The sequence below is a fragment of the Scomber scombrus genome, chromosome 12 (genome assembly GCF_963691925.1).
Source record: "Scomber scombrus chromosome 12, fScoSco1.1, whole genome shotgun sequence".
In the NCBI taxonomy this organism is placed as follows: domain Eukaryota; kingdom Metazoa; phylum Chordata; class Actinopteri; order Scombriformes; family Scombridae; genus Scomber; species Scomber scombrus.
This window is the reverse complement of record NC_084981.1, coordinates 15,632,432-15,651,461: the sequence shown is the minus strand read 5'-3', so window position 1 is coordinate 15,651,461 and position 19,030 is coordinate 15,632,432. Positions and strand designations below refer to the sequence as shown.

The 19,030-nt window shown below is 40.6% G+C and overlaps 2 protein-coding genes across 2 annotated transcripts; one reads left to right on the top strand and one right to left on the bottom strand.

The window, feature by feature from the left end:
- The first annotated feature begins 186 nt into the window (after window positions 1–186).
- c12h10orf53 (chromosome 12 C10orf53 homolog) lies at window positions 187–1,475 on the top strand. Its single transcript, XM_062430829.1, has 3 exons — window positions 187–280; window positions 369–488; window positions 1,118–1,475. The coding sequence occupies exons 1-3, from the start codon at window positions 187–189 to the stop codon at window positions 1,180–1,182; spliced, it is 279 nt and encodes a 92-aa protein (XP_062286813.1). The 3' UTR covers window positions 1,183–1,475.
- A 393-nt stretch (window positions 1,476–1,868) lies between these two features.
- ogdhl (oxoglutarate dehydrogenase L) lies at window positions 1,869–18,285 on the bottom strand. Its single transcript, XM_062430823.1, has 23 exons — window positions 17,849–18,285; window positions 16,957–17,183; window positions 16,344–16,514; window positions 15,415–15,517; window positions 13,141–13,256; window positions 12,894–13,048; window positions 12,240–12,386; window positions 12,066–12,156; window positions 11,784–11,963; window positions 11,547–11,675; window positions 10,949–11,128; window positions 10,699–10,851; window positions 9,917–10,019; window positions 9,553–9,681; window positions 8,992–9,142; window positions 6,270–6,397; window positions 6,004–6,182; window positions 5,783–5,854; window positions 5,159–5,284; window positions 4,291–4,363; window positions 4,030–4,193; window positions 3,794–3,948; window positions 1,869–3,652 (listed from the first exon to the last, which is right to left on the bottom strand). Exons 2-23 carry the CDS (start codon window positions 17,179–17,181, stop codon window positions 3,529–3,531), a joined length of 3,054 nt encoding a protein of 1,017 aa, XP_062286807.1. The 5' UTR covers window positions 17,182–17,183; window positions 17,849–18,285; the 3' UTR covers window positions 1,869–3,528.
- Between the last annotated feature and the right edge of the window lie 745 nt (window positions 18,286–19,030).

Below are 19,030 nucleotides of genomic sequence, written 5' to 3'. Positions count from 1 at the left end.
TATAAGTTTGACATAATTATGACATTATTTAATATTATATAATTATGATAATGTGTCACAATTATCAAAACATATAACGAAAAATATATTTAATGATTCTCGTTTTTTGGACCCTTCATTTGAAAGGAGGTCAAACTAGCAATAGGAGTTGGTGTGTGGCGGTTACCATGGAAACTGCAACAAACAATGCCAGCAAACGCACGGGTGACACTTTGCTACGGACCTTATGAATCAAATGGAGTCGTAAAGCACAGGACGTCCCGCCTTCAGGGTCTCAAGGGTATGTTTCGCTCACCTAGAGTCCAGTTAAGATGCGCGTAGGCTGCTTTCAGGTGAGGTCAAATATTGTCCGTCCAATATGTCTGCAGCTGCTCTGAGAGCGCGCGGGCACCAGTGCGTCTGGGAAGAAACGAGCCAGCGGAACATGGTGGAGCTCGTGGTCAACGGGGAGACCGTCTTCACCTGTGATATCAAGCAGCTGGAGTTTGGTGAGTTTTGTTTGCTTTGACATTTCCACAAAGTAACACGTAGTCACTGCTTGTCTTCTGTCTTTCTTCCACCAGTTTTACACTTTAAAGTCGTTGTGAAACAGCTCTGTAAACAAATGTTTTCCTCTAGAGGGAGTTTCATTAATTGTCTCAAGTGATGTCATTTGAGGCAGTGTCGGTTAAGATAAGACAAGACAAGATAAGATAAGATGCATCTTTATTGGTCCCCTTTGGGAGAAATTCAAAAATAAAAGGAAATAACATACTATATACAGTAGACAATCTCTGTGTATATAAATGTGCAATATGCAGAAATTCCTGAGATTATGTATGCAATGTCACTTTGATTTACACAGTTCAGGACTAAATACTACAAATGTCAAGATAACAAACCTACATCTGTACAGTCCAGTGAATTGAGCAGATAGCATTGTGGGTAATGTAGACACTAGGTTTTGACAAGTAAGAAAAAGAAATGGAATAAAATGTGGGATATCTCACTGTGTCGCATCAGTGTTAATCCCGTTATTTTCCATTGTGAGTCCGAGAGTGCTATAGAGGAACACTGCTACATCAGTACTCTTTTAAACAGAATCAGACTGACAACCTGTTGTGTTTTTCTCCCCAAGGTGGAGATGGTAAACTGGACCCTGTTTGCAAAGAAGCTGTTGCTGCTGTGGAGAATGCCCACTGAAGATAACAGAAAGCCACTCAGCTTTTAAATAAAATAGAATAAATACATACAGTACAAGTAAAAGTTTGGATACATCGAATTGGCTACATTAACTTTATTGCAATTTTATTTGTATTGTTAAATGAATTCACAGGTGTGCTGGTGATGGGCTGGATTTATAGCTAGCCCCTGTGGGCCACTGCCCCGGGGCCCCATACCCACAGGGCCCTCAAAACTTCCCACATTCGCTGTATGGGAGTTGGTGTTGGTAATTTAGTTAAGTGCATATTTGTTAGGTTATTTACACCATAAAATTACAACATCAACATCATCCTTTAAGATGATTTTGTGGGTCAGTCTTAAGAAGCCTGTGTGAAAATGTAGTTTGACACATTTATTTTGGGCACACATGGTGCATATTCTTAAGTTTTATTCATGTAAACCGCAATCATATGTGCACCCAGGAAACGTAGCACACAGGTTAATGAATGAATCTGCAGCATCTAGTCCACTGAAGGATTAATTATAATAACTTTGGTGATCCCTTAACTTTTACAATTTGAATTTATCCAATCTTTGGTCTAAACAATATTTGGTTTATGACCAAACACAGAGAAAACAACCCTATCAGCCATTACTGTTCTTTGTTAATTAACAAATGTTAGCATGCTAACATGTTGAACTGAGATTGGTGAACATTGCATACTGGCTAAAACACAGCATGTTCATATTCAGCTCAAAGAGCTGCTAGCATGACTGTAGATTCTTCATAATGTTTTTTTGACAAATAAACCGTAAATCGTCTGCAACTAAACATCATGACCAAAGCTCATTGTTAAACTTAAACATATTTTATTGCATAATTTATTATTCCAAGTTAAGTGCAACTCCAACAAGTTGTGCATGTTCCAGTACTTTATTTTCATTAATAAACTAACATGTAAAAACCTCAAATATGTAAATGTAGGTTTGTGTATGGCTTATAGTTAAATCTCCCAGCTACAAGGTAAGCTACAGTACAGCTGAACAACAAGCATAATTTTAAACAGAATTTAAAAGCACGAAGGTAACTAAAATCAATCCTGTTAAATACCTAGGGATTTAAATGTGACAACCAAGCGTCAGTATTGCTCTCAAAGCGTCCAAGATTTTGCTGTGTTTTTGTGTGTGCATCCCTCAGCCTCCAAAGAGGAAGCTGAGCCTTATGTCCTAAGTAGAAAACATGGCTGCAAGTCTCTGTGCCAGCTGGCTCATGTCTCCTGATGAAGTGAAGTATGACAATAAATACAGACTCCTCCACCAACAGCGAAGATAGCCAAATCAAAAACAGGCATTAAACCTACTGATGTGTTAAATTTCAGGAACAGTCTTCATACCTGTGATATGTAATTCACATTCATTGTAAGTACACCAGTGTGGTATTCAGTGTGCGTCTTGTAGCTTCAACTATTCATCTACAAAATCAATACAATACAAATCGATTCTACTAACTCTATTCAGCATAGCAGCAATGGAGGTATCTACTGTGCTATACCTACAACAACAGTGATTGTCAGGAATCTGAATTTTAGTATGTAAGTGTTATCAGGGCTACAAAGAGTACACTGTTGCTACTTCATCAGTCTTCTACAGTACAGTAGGTGTTAAAGAGACAGTTCTGTGACTGAGTGATTGTATTTACTGTCTGTAATGTGTTGTAAGCAACATTTATTTAGAAACAGGTGTTGGAGGTGTAGCACTCTTTCAAGGATAAAAACGTTGTGGTGACTGTGTTTATTCCCTAAAATACCTCATAAAGGCCCTGATTCTTCATGTAAAAGCCAAGATCAGATGGAAAAATGGACAATTCACCAACTGTAACTGTTTATTTTTTGTGGAGGTTTTCCTTATCTGACTCCAGGGTTTAAGGACCGTAAAGCCATTTGAGGTAAACTTGTGATTTTCTGTTATATAAATAAAAGTGACTTGACTTCACTTGACACAGGGTATGGCCAGGGAATGAAAATCAGTGCAGGGAACAATAATTTGTCATTCTATTCTGTAAAGTGCGTCACAGTGTAAGATAAATGGTTCTGCATTTAGGAGACCTTGTAAAGCCCTGACAGAGTGAGTGTGAGTTCGAAATTTTTTTGACTTCTCTCACCTAATTTGATAACATAAATGTATTGTAGTGTGATCCAGGAAAAATTCCGTCAGTGTGAAGTTATCTTTCACATAAGTTAAACAGGGGTAAAATAAGCACTAAAAACATTAGACTATACTCTAGATTGTCACAAATTTGAAAGAGCTGTTCATCTTAATAAATAGCCCATGGTGGTCGGAGATGAAACTGAACCTCCAGAGCTTGCCTCACGTTCCAGGGATCCATCAATTGTCCCTCCCCTGGAAGGCGTTCAGGTTGAAAGCTGTGTCCATGAACCTCTTCAGCTCATTGAGGTGGGTGGACTTGTTCCCTGTTGCAGGAGCGGCAGCAGGGTCTCGTCCCACATACCTTAAAGAAACATTAAAGGTTTGTGCCATTGATATGTTTGAGCTGTCACCACTGACACATGACTTCACCTGATTCTCTCAGTGGACTGTTCCAAAGTGTGTTGTGAAGAAATACGATGACAAGTGAAAAAAAAACACTTACCAAATTGGTTTCTTGTTGGCCACCACTGTGAGGAAACGTGGCCTGACATAATCATAGTAACCCATGTTCTTGTGCTCCTCCTGACACCAGATCAGCTCAGCATTGGCATATTTTTCGACCTCTGCTCTGACCAGGTCAAACGGGAATGGAGAGATCTGAGGGGGAAGCTGTAGATTAAGTGGAGGAAGAAATAAATGAGTGGAATATGAAACAAACTGGAGAAGGATAAAATTCACCTGTTCAAGTCTGATGATGGCAATGTCTTTCTCCAGGTTTTGCAGTTTCCTCTCTTTAGCCAGTTCATAGTAGACTTTACCAGTGCAGAAGATCACCCTTTTCACTTGGCCAGGGCTTTGACTGGCGGCTCCCATGTCTAGAATCAACCTCTTGAATTTAGTACCTGCAAACATTAAATATGATACATTTCCCATAACTGTAGACCAACATTTGTGGCACATTTTTATGTCAAATTTCAATAAGTGCAAGTAAATCTCCACCATTGGCGAGGTCATCAAAACTGGACCTTGCATCGGGGTGCCTCAGCAGAGATTTGGGAGTGAAAATAATCAACTGTGAACAAAGGGAGAAAGTTTCTGTCAAACGACAAACAACAGATTGACTCTGTCATCCATATCTTCATTGTGGGCTTTAAAAAAACTCAAGAGATAGAAGTTTTTATCTCTTTTCACGCTAATTTGTTGCCGACATATAACACGCAACATCAGCACTGGGAAAACAAAACATTTCTTTAACAATCAAATAAATAAAACCCTTCGTGCTCAACCGACCAAGTCCAAAATTTCAGTCCTTTTCATAGAAAACAAACAATATTATTCCCTATTGGCCTCTTCGCTAATTTGCTAAGGAAGTCATTTTCTCATGCTCCACAAAGCATTGCATTTACGTGCGACAAGGGATCAGTTAAGACAATCACTGTGGCTGAAAACTGAAAAAAAGAGCTCTGCATATACAAATTAGAAAAAAAGAAGTTATTTGCAACCAAAAACTTTACTACTTCACCTTTGTACTTCAGAGTACTAATTAAGAACATTCAGTTCCACATTTGCATATAAGGTGGGTAGATTACGAACACAGTATTGCATTAAAATTGTTATTTTTAACAGTATGTCAGTCATAATGAACAAAATAAAGATATAACTCCAGTTTGTGCCTCTGACATATTCATATTTGAGACTTTGACTGTTTGCCTCAAAGATGAATACAAGTCAAACAAAATACTTCTAATGTCAGCCAGAAATAAGAGGGTTTTAGAAAATGTCTTCCAAACAACTGTTACATGAGAAGCACAAACTGAAGCTAAGCACGACACAGATAAAATATAATGAAGACAATGTTACGCTTTACCGGTTTTCTGAATGGCAGCATAATCTGGCGTCTGAGCACATGACAGTAGTTGGCAGGCGTGGAGCAGTTGACCACGATCCAGTTGCAGTCGTTCAGCTGCTGGACTTCAAAATCTCCAATGAACTCCTTTGTAAAAGAAAAGTGAATTACAAAATACATTTAAAAAGGGTTAGGGTTAAAGGGTTATTGACTCTGAAAAAATAAATTCAGCTTTATGTAGATGCAATTTTAGAATTATAGTCTTAGCAATGTTTTTTCTCATAATTCTGCTGGAGATGTACCGTATGACCACCCTCACACACAAACACACACATGTTACAGAGAATGTTAATCCCTTAGTATGCTACCACTAATAGTTTGATCAATATCCCATTTGTAAATGAATCTGCGGGGCTGCTGATATAGCCTCCCTCCCTTAATGTTCCCTCACACCAGCTCACCCTTGGGACCTGAGTTACTGCTGAATACCGAGGCTCTGGAGGCCATAATGAAGATACTTTTCATCACTTGAGCCATCACTGCAGTGGTCATGACATTACAGTATAGCCAATAAAACAGGAAGGTATTGCAGCACACAGTGGAATGAAGCTGTTGATATAAGGTGAATTGTACATGTGAACATACAGGGAAGTGATCAGGGTCATCTTTGCTCATTTGCAGGAAGCGCTCAGGTCTGGCTGATGAATGTTCAGGACCCTGATGACAGAAGAGAACAAGACCAGGACACATAACGAGAAAATGGAATCCCACGTAATATATTCCAACAAAATCCAATTTCATCTACAGAATTACAGAATTATTTGACTTTCTAAAGCAGAACAGCTTGGCTGATTTTCACTTCTCACCATTCCCTCCATCCCATGTGGCAGTAGTAGGACAATGCCATTGTTGCGGACCCACTTGGCCTGGCCTGAACTGATGAACTGGTCAATGATACACTGGGCTGTGTTGTTAAAGTCTCCAAACTGGGCCTCCCAGAGGATCAGAGCATTAGGGCTGGCCATGGCAAAGCCAAGTTCAAAACCTGAAGTCACAGTCATCATTACACAGAGCCACAAAATGATTTATTAGAGTACAGCATACTGTGCAGCCAGAGAGACCTCAACCTTACCTAGAACTCCGTACTCTGATAAAGAGCTGTTGCAGACGGTGTAAGGAGCCTGGTTGGGCCACAGATGGTTCATGGGAACACAGATACGTTTGTCCACCTCTTGGTCATGCAGAACGTGATGACGGTGACTGATAAACATAAGTGAGGCAAAGACTGAAACAGGCACTTAAAAAAAAAAAATAAATAACGACTGTTGTCCCATGTCATCCATTTGTGTTGGGTACTTAAAAAGCATAACAAAATCAATCAGTGTAATGACATCATCTGTTACTAAGAGAGCATATTAATGTATCACATTTAGCTGACATTAATGGATGAAGTGGGATCTAACCAAAAACAACCACACAAAACCATTTAAGAGGCTGTGACACAACTGCAACTGCTAATATGCTAATATTCATTATTGACCAGATTTTTTTTTTCACCATAAACTGATACATGGTTTAGTCTATAAAAGGTCAACAAATATAAATTGCTTGTTTTGTTTGACCAACAGTCCAAAACCCAAAGATATGCCATTATCATTATGTAAAATTGATAATAGCAGTATATTTCCACAGTTTTGCTAAATGGTTAATCAAGATTATCAATTAATCTACCTATCATTTCACCACAAGTATTTAGAGGACTAAAAAAAAGAAAGCTCTGTATTTATTGCAACAAAAGGATATTGACACAGAAATAAAGATTGTCAGGGCTCTAGGCTGATGGAAAACAACAGATTTGCTAATAATTTATGTAAACAATCTTAACCAAGTAGAAGATGCAGGCTAAACACACACATTACAGCCTGTGGTACAGGCAATTCATTGAGAGTACCGCGCTCTCTCCTCATCTTCCATCAGTATGAGGCCCAACCAGAGAGGATGGGAGCGAAGAGCCAAACGTTAACAAGCTCTGACTGTCCACTCGCTCCCAGTGTAGGAATCAGCCTTCAAAACCAGCACGATCAGACAATCACTTAAACCCCTTTAACATCACTTTAATGATGTCTACACACACGCAGACACACACGCAGCGCTGGATGTAATGTAATGGTCAGGCAGAAGAACTGCAGGAAATAACCTAAATCTATTGATTATTATCTTGAATGTGATATATTATCCCCTAGAAGACTAGATTATCTTGAGCTGAGTCCTTTGAATAATATCATCCATAATTATAGTCTAATGAGGGCACATAATGCATAATTGTTTTGTTTGATCCTTGCTCTACATTTGCAGGATATACACTTTCTCCTCAAGATACCCTTTGATGAAAGAATGAAATGGAGAGAATCCATCATTAACTGAGATAACCACATCATTTCCTGTTTAATTTTCTCAATTTGGAGACCAAAAAACCTCATGAGAATGAGGTCTTTCTCTGGGATTGCTTCATAAACTGTGTACCCCCCTCTTTCTTTCTTTTAGGTGTACACACACACACACACACACACACACACACACACACACACACACACACACACACACACACACACACACACACACACACACACACACACACACACACACACACACACACACACACACACACACACACACACTGGGGGCCCCATTAGTCAGAGAAAGGGGTGCACAGCGCAGCGCATGCAACCCACCCAAACACGACGACTGAATCCATTAGTCCGCACTGTTACGTACGTCGCAGATACGCAAGCAGGCTCACTCGACTGTAACATGCCAATATGCTCAGCTGCTAAGAACTATGAAGGGAAACAGAGTAGTGGGGGATGAGAAAAGTGGAGGTGGGAGGAGGAGAGAATCAATACAGGGTGGTAGGAGGTATAGCTGAAGTACAATAAAAAATAAAAGGTAACACAAAGGATTTAAATAAACAACAGGTAATGCAAAGATAAAGTGCTTGACTGATGTCTTTTTTTAAGCCAGGCAAATTAACCTGCTGGAGGGGACGGCAGATGGGTAGAAGTATATGTCAGTGGTAAATGCGAGGTAAAAAAGAAGAAGCCCCGTAGCCTCTGGTTAGTTAGTGTGATGTATGTCGCTGCAAGCTGAGGGGGATGGGGGGCGGTGTCATTGAAGATGGGCTGGTAGAGAAATGATAGGGGACAGATCAGACAGGCACAGTGGAAGGGGGAGCTGGTTTTTGTTCATGTGTCACTTGTTCCTTCCATACCATGACAACAGCATGTGGGCTTCTCAGTTCCCAGGAGACTGTGCTGACGTCTTCTGCCTGTCAGACTCCCTGTGCCACCAACCCCACCCTACCAATTACTTAATTCACCATCTTTAGGAGAGTGTTCTTTGGTCAGGCATGCTGACCATGACATAAAGAACAAATGTGCCAGTTTGATTACAAAATAGTAGATTTAGGGCAATATAAATTTAAGAGTAATAGCAGGGTTGGGTGACATGGTGTAAATCACTGTCATAATATCAGATATTTTCCTAAATGATGTAATTCCACAGAAAATTGTTAAATATCACCCAGCCCTTCATCATTGTAAGGAGAGATAAAGCTAATGTGTGAGCTCATTCAGTAAGTGGAGGGTATGACTCTTCAAGGACTCCCAAGCTATAAAAACCTAGATGGGAAAAATCAATATATTTAAAACACTTTATTTCTTCAGTAACTACACTTGAAGATCCTTTAGTACAGCAGCTCATCCTGGTGCAGAAGAGACCATTAATGCAACAGGCAAAGAGATTAAAAAAAACAAAAACAAAAGTGTCCTTTTTCAGTTGTGATGACACACACTCACCTAAAGGTGCCCCGCTCTACATCCTGCCCACTGAGTCGCACATGGATTCCATCTTTGAGAAGTGTGCCGAAGGCCATGTACTCTCCCAGAGCCCAGTCCATCTGCCGATTCTTCACCAGGTCAGCCCGACCACGCAAGATCCGAGACACACCTGAAGAACACATACACACACAGCGAAAGAAAAACCTAAACAGCTGATATTTGAGGAGAGCACTGGGAAAGGGGGGGTGTAAAATGCAATGGACTGACATACTGTGTTGTAAATAACATTAAAAACCCTTGTGGCACTCTGAATGGCTACAGTGTGAGTCCAATCAGCTGTGCAGTCAAAACACCTGCTGTTAGGAAATGGTGTGGTAAATGGTGAACTGCTCTAAAAAAAAAAAAAAAAAGCCTCAATATTATGAGGTAATTGTGGCATTATTCAGGAGCATGAATCCCATACCGTTCCATAGAGACGTTTTCTCTGCGTTGATTGCTAGCACAGCTCATCAGTATCACTGATGCAGTATCGCCTGTTTCTTTGCTGAATGTTCTTCCTCACAGAGCGACTACACTCACCAGGGTGGATCTTAAAATCTTCCAGAGGCACTGAGCTGGCTGTCTGGCCTATGTGCTGCAGGACCTCCTCGTCCAATCCTGTAGGGAGGCAGCTCATGCTCTTGGGTTCTCCCTCAGCTGTGAAGAAATCTGCAGAAAGACACAACGTCACTCCGACAGGAATAGAAAGTATTTGCAGAGAAAGTCAAACCAAAAGAAAAAAAAAAATCTTCCACAAAAAGGTGGACATTATAAACTTCACAAAGGTAGTATTTGTTTTAGAGTTATTGGAATGCATTACATTGTACAGGTGTTCATGTCACTGCATCCACCGACTTTGCAATCAGGTGTCCTTTAAAAATGCAGGGATAATAGTTGTTTTTACCTGGCCAGGGGGAGTCTAGCCAGTGTCGGTTGTGTAAGATCTTTTCATCCTTGGAGCTGGTGTATGCTTCCTCACATATCTTGTCATATTTGGCAACTTCTTCCTGCAACCACATTTGATAATGTGTGTTGGGAACTAAGAGAAATAGTGCATATGATCTGATACAAAGTTAGTCTAATTTAATCATTATTTTTATTTTTTTTAATACAGCTGACCAACCAATACTGTACATAGCTGACACAGACAGCAGGAAACAGAAAATGAGACAGAAAGATGTATTAGAGAAGGAGAAAAAAAAGTCTCCAGCAGCGGTAATGGTTCTGCCTTGCTATATTACAAATGGGCTTTTTGCAAGGGTCCAAATAGCAGGCCACACAACAGAAAACAATGTCCATCAAATGCCAGGAAGTAGTCGAGGTGCAGCAGTATTTCTCTGACATCTGGTATGAAAAAATGTTCAGAATGGATTATACGATCAAAGTTTCTGTTTTGGATGAAGAACCTCAGCGATTCCACTGAATGGGGCCAGAATCTGAGGTATACTTTAACTTCATTGAGCAATATATACTCTATGTGAGGGATTGTGAGGCTGGAAGATTGAACTGAGGCAGTAAATTGAAACTCAGGGCTGGCACAACATATTTACTTGGAGGCACTGCAATATCTAAGTGTGATTTAATGCACATAGTCCAGCATATCGTGATACAAAATAAAACAGTATACAGTAACGGCTACCAATATACAGTATATTTAACAAGAGCAAACAGCATTAGATCACACACCTCAAATTCCTGCAGTGTCACCACTCCTTCTGCAATGAGCCTGTCGGAGTACTTTTTCAGCACATGTTCCTGCCGACGGATTTGTTTGTACATCAGCGGCTGGGTGAACATGGGCTCGTCCATTTCATTATGGCCAAACCGTCTGTAAGAAACCTGTAAAAACACACGCGCATCTTAAAAACAATATCTCTGTGTGTGTGCTTGTAATTGTGTTTTCCTGTTAATCCATTAAGGCTTGGCTGTGACTGACGAGGTCAATGACAACATCCTTGTTGAAGGTGGTCTTCCACTCTGCAGCCACCCGACACACGTACATGACAGCCTCGGGGTCATCGGCATTTACATGGAAGATGGGTGCATTCACAACCCGAGCCACATCAGTGGGGTAAGGAGAGGAGCGGGCCACACGAGGGTCAGTCGTGAAGCCAATCTGAGGGCAACAATCACACCTCAAAATTGATAACTTGACATTTAAAGCCTAAAATCACAGACATAATTATCAAAATGACATTCAGTACAATAAAATGTGCTCTACTGTAGATGAATAATGTCAGTAAATCTCTATACATGTGTAAACCAAAGATTAACAGCTCATTTTGTTACAACAGAATGTGCAAAACAATAAAACAATATGATCATATCATCCAGTCAACAACTGCCAGACGATAGAGTACTGATCAGTCCCAGTTGTTATTATTTAACGATAATAAAAGCAATAGTAGCAGTAGTAAAACTGAAATCAGTAAAATTAGGATTAGCTATAGTATTATTATTACTGCAGCATATAATATTTAATATTCTGGTAGATGTGTGGGATTGTGTTATACTGACAGTAAAACTTCCTATACCTGATTGTTGACCACCACGTGGATTGTACCATGTGTGGTGTAAGAAGGGAGCTCACTTAGGTGGAAGGTCTCATACACAACTCCTTGTCCAGCAAAAGCAGCATCACCATGCATCAATATGGACATCACCTAAAAAATCACATAACTGACTCACAAGGTAACACAGTATATTATACAAATCCTCATTTATATCACCAATGTATCCTCCCACCATGTACATGTTAGAGTAACTGTTACCTTTTTCCCCTGAGTGTCCCCTCTGTAGAACTGCTCAGCTTTGGCCTTGCCCTGAACCACTGGATCTACTGCCTCCAGGTGGGAGGGGTTCGCCATGAGTGACAGCGTGATGTTCTTGTCTGTCCCACGGTTAATCCTCTCATGGTACATCCCAAGGTGGTATTTGACATCCCCTGAGCCCTGCAAGTATAGAAATGGTTATGAAATAAAGCAGTTGAAAGCTCCAGACCTATTTTACTGTGATAGTTTTTCCATACAATCATGTATCAATAGTTTCTTCACCTCATCAGCCGCCTCCAATTTGGGGTCAAACTGGCAAAAGATCTGATCCAGCTCCTTACGGATAACATTGGCCAAGACATTCAGTCGACCACTGGAGGCAGAGTTTACAAAGTCTTTATCAGATGGAGGGAAAAGAATTAGCTGTATGCATACAGAGATTGTAATGCACATTACCGATGTGGCATCCCCATGATCACACTGTCGATGCCTGCAGCGCTCGACGTGTCAATGATGGTTTTAAGAGCAGGGATGAGAACTTCACAGCCCTCCAGACCAAAACGTTTCTCTGATGACCACTTCCTGGCCAGGAAGTCCTCAAACCTAGACATAAAATAGTTCTGTTTATAACAGTTTGAGGACGTCTGTCTGTACCACTAGCTTTACAGAACTGTTGATACTGCTACTGACTGATAATGATGATACTGGAGCTTGAATACAGAAAAGATTTTCTGTAACAATGCTATGGTGGTTTGGAGGATTTATATTCGAGGTTTTAGTAAATTCATTTCAGCACCACTGTATGTGTGTATGAAAAAGAACTATAAAGTTAAAGATAACATTGCAGCAACATGGAACAAACAAGAATACAGCAAAAGAGTATGCACGCTAGCAATAAGATCTCCTCCAGGAACCTCCAGTGAGTCCTGAGATTGTTCATCAAAGATGAAAATGAGCTCACATGAAGAATGGGGTGTTTATCTTGCTAAATATATGGGCAACCCAGAGTTTTGTTTATGTAATGTGAGTCCCTGATGTGAGCTATAACTAAAAGTGAGGTATCGTGCTGTCAACAAAATGCTAATCATTAGATCTTTAATCATTGCTGACCGTGTGGATCTGATCAGGCGGGCTAGCAAAGTTCTCTTCTCAGCATTATTGAACTGCATGATTCCTGGAGTCTCAAATTTCTGACGGATCCATTGACACTGGTCCACATTGTTAATGAACATGAATTCGACTCCTATGTGACCACAGTAGGACATCTGAAAAAAAAGAAGGGATTAAAAAGCAAATTGTATAGTGTTAAAGCCTTCTCTCTCCATTACACACATTTGTAGACACAAGCACACAATACCTCTAGTCTGCGTATGATCTCTCTTAGAGGAAGAGTGGTGTCTCCTCCTCCGATGAAGGTGGTGGAGGGCAGCTGAAAGCTCCTGTCCAAGTCAGACTCATCAAGACCGTAGAAACCTTCAATGACATCATGTGGAACAAGTTTGATGAAGAGTTTTAAGGCCAGTCTTTTAACATGTATTAACGAAAAATACACTCCCTTCAAAATTAATCATGATTAAAACATTTTTTTTTAATTCACAATAAAAAATCTAGTACTTCACTGTAGAGGGAAAAAGCTATTAACTTGCAGGGAGCACATTTCTAATGCACTCTAACTGGGTTACAGAAAATCCCAAATTGTCAGACCAAAGTACACCCAAAACAAATCATTTTCAACACAATAACATTCATAACGCCAAAGATATGCCTTCATCAAAGTTTAATGAGAATTTTTGAGTTATTCCACTTCTTCTGGTGATCATTTGAACAAAACTGAACACATCTGTTAACAGAAATGACCAAACCATTATGGTAATAGGTTTATCATGGATCAGGATTTCCTGATTTGATCTTTTTTTTTTTCTTTAATGCTGTGAATTTAAGATCTAAACTGTTGATCAGACAGAACAGGTAAATTGAAGATATCTTTTCGGGCTCTGGGAGATTGAAATATTTTCTAACACTTTATAGACTAAATGCTTTTATACCTTAAGAGACAAAGCATGTATAATTTGCCTTACATTCACTCACTCATACATGCACTCACACAACATTGGCAATGGCGCCATGCAAGGTAGTTTAGAGTTCAGTGTCCTGCTCGAGGACAGTTCAACACATGGATGAGAGGAACTGGGGATCAAACAACCAACCTACACTGCAATAAATGGTCAACCTGCAAAAGCCTCCTCTACTACCCAACTGACCAAAACATAATAAGCAACAGATTCAGTGGTGATGAAAATAAAATTGCTGCAGCACTAAGCGATGCTGTTATTCTATTAAAAGTCTATGCATGACTTTGCAGTGAATTAGCTAAAAAGAAATTTATATTTTAATTCAAGTCAGTTGGTTTGATGTCAAAAACTGTGAGAATAAAGCTTAGCAAGAAAGTTAAAAAAAGAAATTATCCAGGATTAACAGTATTTTTTAGACAGTCCAAAAGCAGGACCTGTAGAGACACAGCATCAGTATCGGTGGCCCCACATAAATTTCCGTGCTGACAAAGCCCACCTGAGGGAGCTGGTCAAGCTCAAGATTGCAGGCAACATAAGAGGAGACAGGTGCAAATCATATTAGGAACGCAGCAAAGACAAAGGGGGCCAAGAATAGACTCGTGTACTATCAGCTGACCAAATAAGGGACCACGGAGGCTGTCATTAGCGTTCATTAGGGAACTATAAGCCTGGTGACAATGCATAATGCGACGCTATGTCCTGACACACACTGATCACTGATAACAGCAGCCAACAGAAACAATGTCTCTCTCTCTTTGCTCTTTCCTAGCTATTACTGTAGACTTCAGTTGCTTTCTGCGGCCGTCCCACATCCTCCGACCCTCAGTCCACTAAATTAAATGGAGAATGACAAGAGCTATGCCTGAGATTAATGACAGCATTAGGCTGACCAACTTGGACTTGGCAGAGAACGTGATGGGGCTTTTTAGACTGAAATACCACTTACACTCTTGGGTCTGATGAGTTATGCAACAATGGATCATATATGTGTGTATAATGCATGTATAGATGCACATGTACATGTGCGTGTGTACTGTGCAAACCCTCAGAGGGATGCAGAAATATTATTGAAATAAAATGCAGGAAAAATCTGATATTTTCATTGTAGGGCGAATTAAGCTTTTGAAGTAATTAGAATAATAAGCTTAAAACAGAAATCCTTCAGCAAGTATCCTGAGTTAATTAGAAACAAGGACTATAGTGGGAATCTCATCAGCATAGATATACCGCCTGTGGGTTAACTCCATATGCCTTTAGGTAGGAGAGAGGAGTATAAAACAAGAACTCTTTACCTCCACTGTACAAAGTCTGAACCATAAAAATGTATAATTAGACTTGCAGTATCAACTTTTTACCTCTCTATCGGCTTTTCAAGAATACATGTGGAAAACACCTTCATGTATTTTTGAAACAATATGGCCTGTTTTAAATGGATTTCACTGTTAAGACAATCAACTCAAGACAACAACTTGACAAACATCTTCCTCTTGTCTGCATTTAGTCATCATTTGTTTGTGCGGGACATGACTAAGCTGAGTGCATTGGGTCGTGAGTCTCACCTAATTTATCGATGGTGGTGATCAGGTCAGAGGGAACGAAGGAGTCAAGGTCAGCATCCAGGATTCCCAAAGGGTCTAACTGGGCAACATGGTGACCACGAATCTACACAGGGAGAGAGGCAGAGATGTGGAGATGGGGAAAGGTAAGAGTAGAAAAGGTAAAAAGAAAAAGAAAAAAGAAAGTGACAGGCAAGAGAGATTAAGAAATCATCATGATGCTGGGTATAAACAGCTTGAGATGCCAACACTCTGTAATAGGTCAACCTCTTTAAGGAAAGAGCCCCGTGGGAGTGCTTTTATGTCTATGTACACACATACTCTCATTCCCACCAGGATTGCAACAAGCTGGGAATAAAAGTGACGCCTTTGCCAAAAGACAGAATTTAATAAATCCCTCGGATAGTTCCTCGAATTAATTTGAGGGCAAGGGGAAATGTTACCACCTGTTTTGTTTAAGTAGTCTCTTTGATATTTCCATTTTCAAAAAGCAGCCAGGATAAGTAGGTTACAGTTAATCTTGCAATTTGCATAACCTCGTGCAGTGACAAACAAATTGTATATTCCTTTTAATACAAGGACACCCAGTATAAACATCGCTCATTGCCAGTTGCAGCTGTTTTGGCAAGTCAAGTGGATTTTGTTTGATGCATTTTTCAAAACACATCAGAGATACAAATAGTCAGTTGTGGCTCTTGGTAGATGACATCTTAATTCTGTACACAGACACTGCATTAAGATTTAAATGGATGCTCATGAGATGTGTAATCAATCTTTTAATTTGTAAATATCATAAATCCACATTAAAAGCTGTGTGTGTGTGTGTGTGTGTGTGTGTGTGTGTGTGTGTGTGTGTGTGTGTGTGTGTGTGTGTGTATGTGTGTATGTTTGTATGTTTGTTTCTCACAGCTGGGCAGGGTGAGTGCAAGTACCTGATAGGCTCTAATGAGAGTGTGCACAGCCAGGTGGTCCTCCACCACTTTCTGTGCCATGTCTGGTGAGTGGGACAGCACTCGGCCCTGGAGCAGAGCAGAGGGGCGTCTCTCTCCCGCCCCGCCAGACGGACTGGAGGCCGGCATGTTACGGAAGAACGTGTCCCAGGACTGGACACACAGATAGTGACAGATCAAAAAGAGGCAAACAGGTCCATCAAAAACATGGAACAAAATATCCCTGCTTCTCTTTGATTTAAAAAAAAAAAAAATAAGTGGAGTTTGTCAAAGATTAACTTTAATATTTTTCTAGCCTTTTAGTTACAATGTAGTCTAGAGAAGACGGGGAGAGGTCTAGGTATGGTGAAATGATGGTGAAAGGCTGGACAAAAATCGAGGACGTTGCCCTAAGCATGTCATACATGCCCCAGTGAACATTTATTAAGTGCTCTAAAGTCGGACATAATATGCTGAACTGTATGTAATTTAGCTGCAAAAGTAACCATGGTACCAGAGCTGCTGCACATTTCCCCTTCTACAAATTTCCATTCATGGGCAAACAAAAAAAAATCTTGATTCAATATTCCCGACTTTTTCAGTTTCACACTATTACCTCGTGGACGTTTTTATGATCCTCCAGCCAGGCGAAGTACATCTCCTCCACATAGTTGGAACTACTGGCCACCACGGAGGGAACAGGCGCAGCTGCCCCGGAGGAGCAGCCTCTCTTTGGATCAATCCAGCGCCTGACCGGGCCCCCTCCACGCCCTCGCAGCCACTGACTCCCTCCAACACGCCCGCCCCTCAGCACACCCACTATCGCCCGAAACTGACTCATGGCTGAGAAAGCAGGGGGACACAGAGAGGAAGTTCGGGGTCAGAAGGAGTTCACACACAGCATAGCATCTATTTAAAACTGTGCATATGTGGTTTTGACGTCATATTTATAACAAACCTTCATATCTGAAAGGGAATATTTTGAATGCCACACTTAGAAACAATAATTCTGCTACAATGATTGTAGATTATGCATTTTATACCGCGCCGCACTTAAAGGGGACTCAATTGCGACCTTTACAAACGTAGGCTTTCGATGGTATTTGCACTGAAGTGGCATCGATTATACAAAATCTCCGCAGAAGTAAACACGGCTGCGTAACGGCCTATGCCTTTCGGCGCAGCGTTTTTACAGCTGCAAAAAGCGCGTAACCGCGAACAACCTGAGTATGATGGTCTCCTACTGCAGCATCTACCCCTCATTACAACTTCCTCACCTTCTCATGTAGGACGCGTTTACTGGCTCCTTCAGGCTACAGCACCGACATCAATGCCAAAACATTGCCTATTTCATTCTGGCTCTGTCCCCTAATCCCTCAACGTCAACATAAATCCTTATAATCTCCCATCGCCTCTGCCAGTGGACATTTAACGCGTGGTATAACGAGAATAAAAGGACAGTACTTTCACATGTAACCTCTACGCTTTATTGTAGGAATTGCATTTACCTTAGACTGCACCGCTCTTTGGCTTTATTGTCATCGCCGATGGGTGCATGTCGGACAGGTATCACTGAAGGTGACACAGATCCGAGTGCAGTTTGACACGCCTCCCAGCGGGTCAGGTGGTGCCTCATCTGCACCCATAGGTGCCAAGTTAACAGCCATATACCAGCTCAGTAACAAAGAAAGGAAAACAATCAAGTTCCGTTATATTTTAAGAGATTTTTTCTTGTTTGAAACAAATTGAATGATTAATAATTATTTATTTATAACAGCAATAAGATCACTCACTTTCATCCTGTCGGCTCTGCACACTTCTCATCCAGACAGGTCTTTTTTTTCTTCTCTCCAAAGTCACACCACAGATATGTCTTTCCCCTCAGTGTTAATTATACAGGCCAATTAAACTTTTATAAAGGCTAAACATGAGTCATTTGAGTAAGTGCTTTCAGATTGATGGGCCTCCACCTTGAGTGGGTTAAACAATAAGATAATTGGCCCTCCCTCCAGCTTCTTTCTTTCTCCTCCCCTACCCTCCTCCTCATCTAAGGTTTTCATCATTCATACTCCCTGGCACAGAAGTGACCAGTATTATCAATCATAACAAGCACACCACTGAAAAGGTGTAAATGGAGTGGGCACAAGTTGCTAGAGGCTCTACCAGACAGAACAGTGTAGGTCTAAATATCAGAACATCACATTAATCACAGCATCATTGTGTGTTTTTTAAACGGGTTGTCTTTGTCCAAACTAGCACGGAGTGCAGCATTTCCTTTAAAGAGCAACCCAATGCCAAGACACTGCACAGCATGCTGTAGATCACAATAGAAAATGTTTTCACCAATTCCAACATTAAATTAATATTTTTTTCTCTAAAACAGTACAATCCATTATAACACTCCATGTTCCCTTAAAAGAGTTCTACCTTTTTCATTATTTGCATCTGCATTGCATTTGTGTTTGCTGCTGCTCTCCAGGTGACCTGGAGAATGTAGGGTCAGGCAATTATGAACTGAAATGTCATTTTGTTGTAGTGACTCTGCTGCCTGACAAAGATGGAGTGAAGACCAGTTGCTTTCTGGCGTTTTATTAATAGTGTTCATCGATGAAAAAGACCTGTGCCGCCGGGGTTACATTACTAGCTTAATGTTAAATTACATCCTGTTTAGAATAATTACATCACTGAAC